This window comes from Asparagus officinalis, chromosome 3 (genome assembly GCF_001876935.1).
Source record: "Asparagus officinalis chromosome 3, Aspof.V1, whole genome shotgun sequence".
NCBI lineage: Eukaryota > Viridiplantae > Streptophyta > Magnoliopsida > Asparagales > Asparagaceae > Asparagus > Asparagus officinalis.
The window spans coordinates 63,322,793-63,333,654 of NC_033796.1; the positions used below are offsets into that span (position 1 = coordinate 63,322,793).

At 31.4% G+C, this 10,862-nt stretch overlaps 2 protein-coding genes, 1 long non-coding RNA gene and 1 pseudogene across 6 annotated transcripts; 1 reads left to right on the forward strand and 3 right to left on the reverse strand.

The window, feature by feature from the left end:
- Nucleotides 844-1,643, forward strand: LOC109834256. Its single transcript, XM_020402237.1, has 2 exons — nt 844-1,169; nt 1,302-1,643. Exons 1-2 carry the CDS (start codon nt 907-909, stop codon nt 1,420-1,422), a joined length of 384 nt encoding a protein of 127 aa, XP_020257826.1. The 5' UTR covers nt 844-906; the 3' UTR covers nt 1,423-1,643.
- On the reverse strand, nt 2,439-5,658 carry LOC109834257 (annotated as a pseudogene).
- Nucleotides 6,401-8,189, reverse strand: LOC109834261. Its single transcript, XR_002245513.1, has 4 exons — nt 7,831-8,189; nt 7,665-7,746; nt 7,459-7,569; nt 6,401-7,373 (listed from the first exon to the last, which is right to left on the reverse strand). It is a non-coding gene; the product is annotated as an uncharacterized LOC109834261 (long non-coding RNA).
- Nucleotides 8,493-10,805, reverse strand: LOC109834258. 4 transcript variants are annotated; one of them, XM_020402239.1, is made up of 6 exons: nt 9,824-10,805; nt 9,644-9,743; nt 9,434-9,558; nt 9,275-9,356; nt 9,099-9,210; nt 8,493-8,852 (listed from the first exon to the last, which is right to left on the reverse strand). In XM_020402239.1, the coding sequence occupies exons 1-4, from the start codon at nt 10,065-10,067 to the stop codon at nt 9,334-9,336; spliced, it is 492 nt and encodes a 163-aa protein (XP_020257828.1). In that variant the 5' UTR covers nt 10,068-10,805; the 3' UTR covers nt 8,493-8,852; nt 9,099-9,210; nt 9,275-9,333. The 4 variants fall into 4 exon arrangements, with proteins under 4 accessions (XP_020257828.1, XP_020257830.1, XP_020257829.1 ...); XM_020402241.1 differs by having other exon boundaries at nt 8,493-8,608; nt 8,698-8,852; nt 9,099-9,356; XM_020402240.1 differs by lacking the exon at nt 9,099-9,210.

A 10,862-nucleotide genomic window follows, 5' to 3' on the forward strand; every position in this document is an offset into this window, starting at 1 on the left:
TGTTAATGTTTAATTATTTTCTTGTATTTTATTTTCTGTTGTGTTCTTAAATGTAATATTTTGGCAATATCAATAATAAAAATATAATATTTTAGCAATCAAGTTATTTTAATTAATAAAATAATATTTTAATTGTTTTATTAGTTTAATTTTTAAATAATAAATCATTTTGTTTGGAAAATATGTGAAAAAATAAAATTTGATATGTGGGGTTAATTGTTGAAATAGTTAAAAATATAGGGAATAAAAAATAATCATATAAAAGTAGATAAAAAGAAAGATACTGAGAATATTCCTTTTTGGTGCAAAAAATGGTGCAATGGGTTGGAGATGAATTACTGTTAGATGTGACTTTTGCACCATTTTGGTGCAAAATTTGCACCATTTTGAGGCAAAGGGTTGGAGATGCCCTAAGTAAGACAATGAACAATTACTGTCTATGACAGGTGTTTTTTTTATAACTAAGCTTATTTGGGATTGTATGGTTGAGGATATTAAATGCACTGCACTCATGAGTATTATGCTGATATAAACAGTTTTCTTTTGCACTCATGAGTATTATGCTGATATAAACAGTTTTCTTTTCTCAATTCAATTTCATCAATTGTGATATGAAACTGATAAGCATCAAAGTTCAAGGGAAGGAAAAAGATAACCGAAAAAATGTGTCTTGCATATTTTCAGCTGTTGTCATTCAAACCTTGGAACCTTTCTAATGCTTGCATTCATTTAAACATTTTGGTATAACATCATCCCAGCAGTTTTATGTCATGCCCCAAAAGCTTTCATTTTCATAATCTTAAACATTAATAGTGCAATAGATATTACCTTCACTACATAACAAATATTGTTGCTCTTAATTTGTCTACCATTTCAGACTTGCTTGAGTGGAGCCCTTGAGACTCTATGTGGTCAAGGATACGGTGCAAATCTATACAGAATGCTAGGAATATATTTACAATCATCGATCATCATAACTACATTCTTCTCAATTCTGATCTCCTTCTTATGGTATTTCTCAAAACCAGTACTAATTTGGCTGCATCAAGATCCCAATGTAGCGAAAATGGCTTGTTTCTATTTGAGATTTCTGATACAGGGACTATTCGCATGCGCTTATCTCCAATGCGTGCTGAGATTCCCATTGTTGGAAATGGGACAAATTGGAGGTAAAATCAACTGCTTTCTTTAATACAAAATTGTACATTTTCTTTTGCAAATTTATAGTGATTCTTTGAAATTTTACTTTTTTTTATTTCACATGACAATGCTCGTGTGTAGTAATTAAATTTCCTTTGCAGCTTGTCGATTTCATCCCTGACTTCAGCAGATCCTCATGGATCGTGTACGGCGCCTCCTCACTCCTCGTCATCTCCCACTTCCCTTCTCCCCTCAATAAACTGGTTGGGCATAAGTAGCTGATTTTAAAATTTCATTTGCATCCAAAAAGATGTTTATGCCTTGACTTTCATCTTTACAGTAACAATCTGAAGTTGGTCAGGATCTTGATATTTTTTTCTGTGACATGGAGGCAGGTTGTAGTGTATCAGGCTTAAAGTTATTTAGAACCTCTCATACATGGAGGCATGTTGTACAGTTGTAGCGTCTCAAACATAGAGATGAGCGACTGATAAGGGAATTTTAAATAGAAGTGCCAAGATCTCATGTTTTGCCTTTGATTCTACTAGTAGGATTGCACGTGCAATGCACGTGGTAAAATTTTTAATATTATTTTAAATTTTAAATTTATTTAGCCAGAGATTTGGTATAAATTTATTGAATGTAAACAATATAGGCAAGATATGAACAAAATTTAAAAATTCACAACGTTTGTACAATAAAATTAAATTTATGGTTAGTTTAGACAAATACACCACAAATAGTAGAGATTCGTGTACCAAACATTTGAAGACTTAAATAATATACTAAACTCAATCTCTGTCCACTCTCATTTGGTTTCTCTGAGGAAAATCTAGGATTCGATTCATACATTCTTCACACTGAATTATCACTGGTTGATGCAGATTGGTCATCTATAACTTGTCTTCGTCTCCTATTAGGTGTAGTTTCATGGTCATATGACTGACATTTTGCTGATAACCGACTTAAGTCTTGTTTGAGGCCTTTTTTGGAAAATTGGACAAGGGAAAGGTGCATAAGTACAGGATTATGTTACAGGTGTGTCAGTATGGAAGAAAGGATAAGTACATGGATTTCTCTGTGAATTTCGCCATTGATTTATTGTTGTTGGCGCATATCTGTGATGGAACATTGGAAGGGAACATGATATAGGCCAAAGTGATAGGCTAAATTAATATTTGCTTCTTTCCTCTTTTTTGTAATCCATCATCAATAATCAATTGGATGAACCTTCTGTTGGGGATAAACTTGTTCTCTATCGAGATCAATCTCACAAGGTTGAAAAAATAAAAAAAAAATAAAAAAATAAAAAACAACTTTACAAAATATGTATAGGCACCACTTCATTTGTAGAAGTGTGGTTAGGTAAACTACAGTATTGCCTGCAGTTCTTATAGGCACCACTTAATTTGTAAAAAAATAAAAAACACTTTACAAACATGAATAGCGTTGCTGATATAACTCAAACATGACATTGGAAGAGGAGGGAGCTGAGCATTTCACAATAGCAGTCTCCATCTCCCAGAGGGTGGAGACAAAGAATGTTCCAAATCTTGCTTGCTCTTTGTACGTCTTATTTTAGCTTTGAATCTTGACTTTGCCATGAGTGTCTGCACCGTGTTTGCAAAGTTACCTACTGCCATAATTACCAGCAAGATGCCGCAAAATATGACCTACATTATCAAAGTAGAAGTCATGAGACATCCATGCCAAGACGGTAGACATTACATATTCTATAAGAAGAAACAAAAGAAAATAGAACAAGGTTTTCTTGCCTGCCACTCGGAAGCAACGCCAACAAAAGCAGTTTTAAGAATCAATATCCCAACGTACGCCTCAAAACCCTAAATTGGAAAAAAAATGTTTAAGATATTATGAGTAATTTCGATTACTAATGCATAAAATGAAAGATACACTTGAAATGAAAATGTGGTAGCTGGCACGGTGTGACTCCACAATTCATTTGAAATTTATCTTTCCTAGACGCATGCTATCAAATCTAAATTACGTTAAACAGCAACAACAAAAGAATCTTTAGCCAACAACGAGGTTGTAAATATGCAGCTTAACCTTATACATGTAAAGAAAAAAAATAGGGTCACAGAAGCCATAGTTGGTCTTCTACACCGGCAGTTTCTCCCCACACAACATCCATTCTCCTTGGCTGCAAAGAGAGAAAAATGAAGAGAGACGACACTTAGAATTGATCATATGGAGAAATATAAAATTACAAAAAAAAACAGGGTTAATTGCAGATACACCTCCTGTAGTACAGAGATATAGACATTTATATGCCCATAAGACTAATTTATTAGCACTTGCATCCTATGAACCTGAAGCAATGTTATTCTCTCATTAGGTTGTTAGGTTGAGATGTCATATGTGAATCATGTGAATAACTTTTCCCCTTGATATTTAGAGGACAATTTATTGTTTAGAGTTAAACTAATGTAGTTTTAAACAAAGGAACATGATTCAACAGAGTAAAAAGACACAAAAATCTTTTAGAGTTAAACTAATGTAGTTTTAAACAAAGGAACATGATTCAACAGAGTAAAAAGACACAAAAATCTATTTGATGGACAAGACATTAAACAAAGGAACATGATTCAACAGAGTAAAAAGACACAAAAATCTATTTGATGGACAAGACATCAAAGCATATGAGAAAGGAATCCGTAAAAATAATAGGAAAAAAGAAATTCCAAGGTTTATAAACAAGGGGCTTACAAGCAGTAAAAACAAGGTCAAAGATTCAGAAGACTTGGAAGTCGACAAAATTAATGTAACCCACACAAATTTTGCATGCAAAACACCAGTTGAGAATTGCTTGCTTGCTTCTACACTAAGTATGAATTTTATGTCTTTTCTCTTATCGGATACTAAAGGCTTCTGCCAAGTCCTATTAGAAAGAAGTCAGAATGTACCATCAAACTCAATAATCTCTTGTATGTATGCTTGTATGGGTTTGAGCATGTTAGTACCTATTAAATGTTACTTTATACTTGCAGGTTATTGCTTAAAAAAAATTATATACATCCGCTAAATTTATCCACTAAACAAGCACAATAGTTGAAGATTAATAATTTATCAATCCGCATAGACAGATGAATAGGAAACCAAAGAGTAAAGCAGTCATGGCAACATTTGCTTTACCAAAGGGTGCAAAAATTCACTATGATAAAAATTCAATTCAAAAATATATGATGTTACCTTGCCTAAAGCAATGTGAGTATACAACCGCTGGCGCTAGTATCTATTTTGTAGAAGCATTGCAAAACATTGCATGACCGCCCATACAAGAAACAATTCAACCCTTTTATGCGCAAAATTTTTGTTAGATTGGATATAATAATTATCAAATAAATATATAATTAAGAAATTAAGTACATGCTTGTTGGCACAATCAGGTTGCCCTTTTATCTCCCATGTGAGATTCACAATAGCCATCAACATAGCACAATAATGACGGAATATCCACCTGCAAGAGCACAAGTAAAAATTGTTTTATGAAAAGCAATGTTGTCCTAGATAATAAACAATTATCAAGCACTATATAAATAGTAATTTGTTCTATCTAAATGTTGAAATGAGATTCTCGTATTCATAATTAAGGCGTCATTGTAACTCTCTAATAAAAGTTAAAGCATTATAATAGTTGAGCTTGGTAGCACAAAATCTGAACTCAGCTGACAATCTGGTTTACATGGATAGGGTTTGAAGATCATAATTATATTAGATCATGTAGATAGGGTTTGAAGATCTTACTTATATCAAATCATGTGGATGCCCCCTCATTGCCACTCCAGGTTTCACACTGCGCTAAGTGAACTGAACCCACTAAAATCCAAAACAACAAATGTTTAAACCAAAACAACATCTTCAACCACAAATTCCAAACAAAAACATATGATGATAATATGCAATTGAAAGGTAGTATCTACCTGGTAGAGCTGAACTACCAATGCTGGGAAGCATCCATTCCAAATCCAAGACCTTAATAGTAGCATAGTGGAGGGAAAGAAAAGAAACAGAAAGGTTGTTCGATCATGCAAAAAGAAAGTTACACTATTGTCAAATGTGATTTTGACCTACCAAGAGATAATGACAGCATATTATTGCATGGCTTTGATGGAAAGTTTTATTTTCTTTCATATGCATCTAAAATCACAATGCACTACGTTTCAAAGTACATCATCTTCACCACATTTACTCACAAAATTATGTCAACCTCTAAGCAAGAAGATGGTTGCTTTCCAGTTACATCTAGATTGTTTATGGATAGTCATGAAATTCATATATCAGCATGCTTGTCTGACGGCACTGTCAGGTTACAAGGTGTAATTTCTAAACTTAAATCTACCTTTCATATGTAAATGTAATATATTTAACTTAATAGGAACAGATTATGAGAAAATTCAAGGGGGGTCTTGTGAAACACGCCAAAGATCATGGGGTTTATGTAAAGATAAAAAAGAGTTAAGAGGTATGTGCAAAACCACCCAACGCACAGAGGGATTTTGTGGGTTTATGTAAAGATAAAAAAGAGTTAAGAGGTATGTGCAAAACCACCCAACGCACAGAGGGATTTTGTGAAATTAACTCAAAAAAGAACCGTCACAAGAGGTATGTGCAAAACCACCCAACGCACAGAGGGATTTTGTGAAATTAACTCAAAAAAGAACCGTCACTCTGTGTCTTTTCTTTTGAGCTGTCACTTCTTTCTGGTCATTTCAATTAATCTCATACACTAGCTTGGATGAATAAAATGGGCATAAACGAATAAAATGAACATAAAAAGTTCAGATAGCCCTAGAGCTTCTATATATTGGCACTGTAACGAGCCAGAGACCTGACTTCCACCAATTTATAAAAATCCATTTAAGCATTTTCTTCTTTTATCACAATAGATTTCTGATTCAGCATCGTCGAGAAGAAATGCTGACCTGATATCTTTAATGTCAAGCCCTCGGGCAGCAACATCAGTAGCTACTAAAATCGGTGCTTTGCCACAACGAAACTGGTTCAAGACATAATCCCTTTAACCCTGAGACTTGTCTCTGTGAATAGCAGCAGCGCCATAACCACGCATAGAGCGAGCAAGCTGGTCACAGAGTCTCTTTGTCGAACAGAAGATTATAAACTTTGATCCACGCTCTTGAGTTCTAATAATCTACTCCAACCGTCTCTGTTTCTCCATCGGCAAAACAATCTCCACATGCTGTCCATAAAAACAGTAATAATAAGAATAGAAAAGAGGAAGAAAATCCAGATCAGATTTATTGACATGCAAACAAAGAGGAAGACATCCAGATTAAATTTATCACCTTGCACACAGAAAACAGAATTACTTTGATACATAGCAGATTCTGAGATGTTAACACATAATAATCACAAAAACACAGAGAAAAGAATTCTGAAGGCTATAAGGTTAGAACAGCAGCACAATATCTAAGCTAAAGCCGTCATCAAGTAATTGACAAATACAGATTTTAGTGAGCAAACAATGTATCGAGACTAAGGTCAAATCTGCATTGTAAAATGGCTGATAACTTTCCCAACTATTATTGCCTCGTGTCCCACAAAGAGCAAGAAAATGTTACTAAGCATGCATGACCCTAAGTTGCTGGATAGATAAAATTGGATTTCTTTTAGGGGCGAAAAAGAAGGAACTACTAATAAGGTCCATTCTAGCTGTAGACAAACATAAGAAATATATTACTAACCATATATCCTTCTAAAGCTTAAACTTCAAATCAAATTCAATAATTCATATTTTAAGAAACCTAACATGTTTGGCAACTAAAAACGATATATGTATGATGAAGAAATATGGTTACATACAGCACACATCTAATCATTCATAATGGTTAAACTTTATATGTGATTTTTTTTAAATAGTCTTTTGATAAAAATAATTGCAGACAATCTTCATCAATTAGATAAGTGCAGAAATACACATCTACATAAGAAAGTCACACATTCAAGACCCAGAGGGACTGTGTTTCATTCGTACAAAATGCTTGATGCCTAATCTAGTGAACAAACCTTTCCCAGGAAAATAACAAAGAAATAACTTGCCTAATCTTAGCATATTAAAAAAAGGAAAAAGAAAAAAAAACAGCCTGATTTATGCTTACCTGTGTGATTGCATGCTAGATTATAACAATCATATACCTTCTAAAGGAAATAAACACAGAAACTTGGCTCTTCAAATGAAAAAGCTCAATAGCCTAACAAAATTGATTTAACAAATAAAAGCTCAATAGCCAGATGTAGCAGAAAAAGCAAATTATATGACATTTAAACAAAAATTACCAGGTGTCTTGAACAATGTGCAAATGTAAATACATCAGGTGGTGCAGACACATCATGTCTCAGAAAAGATAATTGTCCCTCTGCATTCTGCCAGACTGAACCAAGTCATACCTGTCCTCAAAATAATATTGCAAACGAAAAGAAAGTCATTGATAAATCATCAAAACTCTTACGAAAAATAAAAAGCTTAAGTTCTTGAATTTTACATGGCCTTGGACGATCATCTTTCCTTATGAAATCTAGTAGTAGGCAATCTTCATTGATTATTCTTTTAAGAACATTGAGAATCTAGCCATGTCATAAAACAGATAAAAATAAATTTAGGCTACTAAAAGAAATAAATTAGAATAACAATTTAGTAAAATTAGCTACCTTCTCTATGGAAAGCTATTTTTTCCTCTCAACATGTTCAGTAAGCTGTGCTTGGTCATCATATTTCTTGCAAAAGACTCATCAACAATAGTTCATGTGCAGTATAGATAAGTAAAAAATAGTTGACATGCAAATTTAAAGTAATAAAGTGAGCTATTCTCTAAATATGTATTTAGATTCACATAATTTAATGTTAAATTTAAGTTAATAACTGCAATAACAATCAAAGCATGCAATAGTTATCAAACAACTATATGAGCATATGTTTATAAATCATAAATTGTCCTAACACCTTCAACCAATTTGTAAATGTAATAAAAATTAAAAATTATTCATGTTTAATTTTTGTGGGCCCTTGATCAATCATTCTCCACCTTTATCTTCTTTTTTGGTAAATGGAGAACTGAATAATCATCATCAATGTTGATTGGGATGTCTTTTTGGATTTGGATTTCTTGTGCTATCATCTTTCCCTGTGCACGTTCATCCTTTGAGTTCTCATCCAACTTTACAAGGAACTTGTATGTCTTTCCGATGTTGAGAACAAACTTTTGAAAGAATGAACTCTGATTTTTTTTCTGTTTTAAAGAGGAAAAAATTAAGATCTTATATATGAAACATATTGTTTTATATGTATAAAATATAATAAATTAAGAAGTTACCTCTTTTATATCATCCATGAAGTTTTGAGCATTGCAGCCTATCAAAGTTTCTGTTGCGTCAAAAAGTGTCTCTTGCAGAATCTGTTTCATCTTCCACTATTATTTTAACAAGATACCTTCATTTTATATTATAATTGTGCATCAGATGATATTTTTATATTTAATTTTCATATTTTTCTCTCATGAGTAATTGATAGTACTTTACCTCGGTATGCTGTCTTCATTGTTTTTTTGACAATTTTGACATTTGTCATAAATAGTTTTGTCAACTTTTTTATTGCAGCCTTTGCATGAGTAGTACCAAGCCTCATGTCTATTTAAGATATTACTTATTTTTCCAGTAAAGCTGCCATATTGTGCCTGTAGATTTGTAAAAATTTTGTTAGTTATAAATGTAGTTTAAATATATTTAGTAAATAAAATAAGAAATTATAAAATAATTTAAAAAAATATAGTCCAAAAAGAAATTTTTAAAAATTAATGTAAAAGTAATAATTGTAAATGTATTTGAAACATAAATGAAACAAGATCTATTTATATCAGATTGTTTTGAAACTGAAGCTCTTGATTCATTAATATTTTATATTAGGATTTTTAATATCATACCTTTGATGAATTTTGTGAAGCTTACATAATGTCAATAATATTCATTTTTGCTGCAGTTTTAAATAGCCTTGACGGAGCACCATTAGTCTTGATCTTGTCTTTTGAAAGAGCCCTGCATATAATTTTAAAAATATTTAAATTTTAATTTATTAAGTTATCTTTTTTATTTGTATTACCATTCTCGCATGTCTTTAGCAAGTTCTATTTCAGGGTTGATAAAAATTGTCGATGCAATTTACGATGTCATGCACATCTCCCCTGCATATATAATAGTTATAATTAGAATTTGATATTTAATGATAAATAATTTACAATTCAATAATAGAAAATGTTACCTTTGTACAATGATATTTTAAAATTTGATAGCGCTATTATAGTTGTCTCATGCATATTTCCTTCAATAATTGAACATTCATTGCCAGCTAAATCTCCGAATAAAGTTACAGACAATGTTATCTCACTGTGTAAGAAAAGTTAGACAATTTTAGGTTAATATATTATATTTTGAATAATTAATTTCTTGTGAAATAAAAGCATGCATGTACTCTTTGTCTACTATAATGATGTCCCGCCTTGTGTCTGCCTTATTATATCTTGTCACGTACTTGATCATAGGCTTGACATTTGCTATCATTGCAAGAACATCTTCACATAAATTTATAATAAATTAAAAATTCATGTATAAATTTTTTAATTAAAAACAAAAGGTATTTACAAATACTTACTTATATTCCTTGTATCCTCGTTGGAAATTGCGTCTTTGATTGAGATAAAGTTATTCAATATCTTATCAAATTGAAACTCTATTTTTGATTCTTTGATAGAAATGTTCTTAGTCAATGTCAACTCAATTGACTCATGTACATTTCCATAAAGCGGGTTTATTGGTTTGCATTCTCCATTTGAGATGTAAACAACATGATTCTTCTGAAGCATGTGCTTATACATTTCAATAGTTTCTCCAAACATAATACCTTGTATTTTTTCCCCCTGCAAATATTATTAATATTATCTCACAAATAACTAATACATTAACATTTATTTAAGCCTAAGATAAATAAGATAATTAATAGATGACGTAAGTTATGTATAAATGTAGTTTTATGTGGGAAACTTTTAAATAACCATTCTCTAGATTTTACTGAAAGCTATCCATAATCTTCGGGTAAAAAAAAATTACCTTTTTAACTCATCAACGAAACTAAACTTATTTATATAAAGTTATCTGTTATTGAATTAGAATTTCTACTACTTACTAATAAGTCATTTGTTCTCAATTAACAAATTTAATTGTTTATACGGATTAGCTCTTTGTAAAAAATTTTAATAGGCGCTACTTGTATAAACAATTCCACCAAAGTTTTGCAACAACAACTAAGCTGAGGGGCTAACATGATAAATTAATATGCTCAAAATTTAGCTTGATAATGCAAGTAAATAATAAATTTATGGTAAATATGCTTATTAAAAATTTAGTCTGAATAATAACTATTTTGTTGCAGTGTGTTTAAAATGTTGTGTTGATGTCATATTCTAATTATTTGCTTGCTTATATTGTTAGACATATCTAGACAACTAATTTACGTATAATTTGGAAGAAAGCATGATATTTGGTGTATAAAATTTGCGAAATTGAATTACATGTTGCTTACCTCTTTAATAATTGCATGAAATTTTTTAATATGATCTTATACATAGTAAGGTGATAATAATTAATATAAGAATAAGCATCAACAATTATAATTTAATTTATATTTATAATTT

Coding starts and splice junctions, on each gene's coding strand:
- LOC109834258 (XM_020402240.1), bottom strand. CDS start 10,067: ATGTTTGGAGAAACTATTGAAATGTATAAGCACATGCTTCAGAAGAAT. Junction 9,559..9,643: donor ATCATTATAGTAGACAAAGA/GTACATGCATGC, acceptor TTTCTTACACAG/TGAGATAACATTGTCTGTAA. Junction 9,357..9,433: donor TAAAATATCATTGTACAAAG/GTAACATTTTCT, acceptor TTATATATGCAG/GGGAGATGTGCATGACATCG.
- LOC109834256 (XM_020402237.1), top strand. CDS start 907: ATGTGGTCAAGGATACGGTGCAAATCTATACAGAATGCTAGGAATATA. Junction 1,170..1,301: donor GGAAATGGGACAAATTGGAG/GTAAAATCAACT, acceptor TTTCCTTTGCAG/CTTGTCGATTTCATCCCTGA.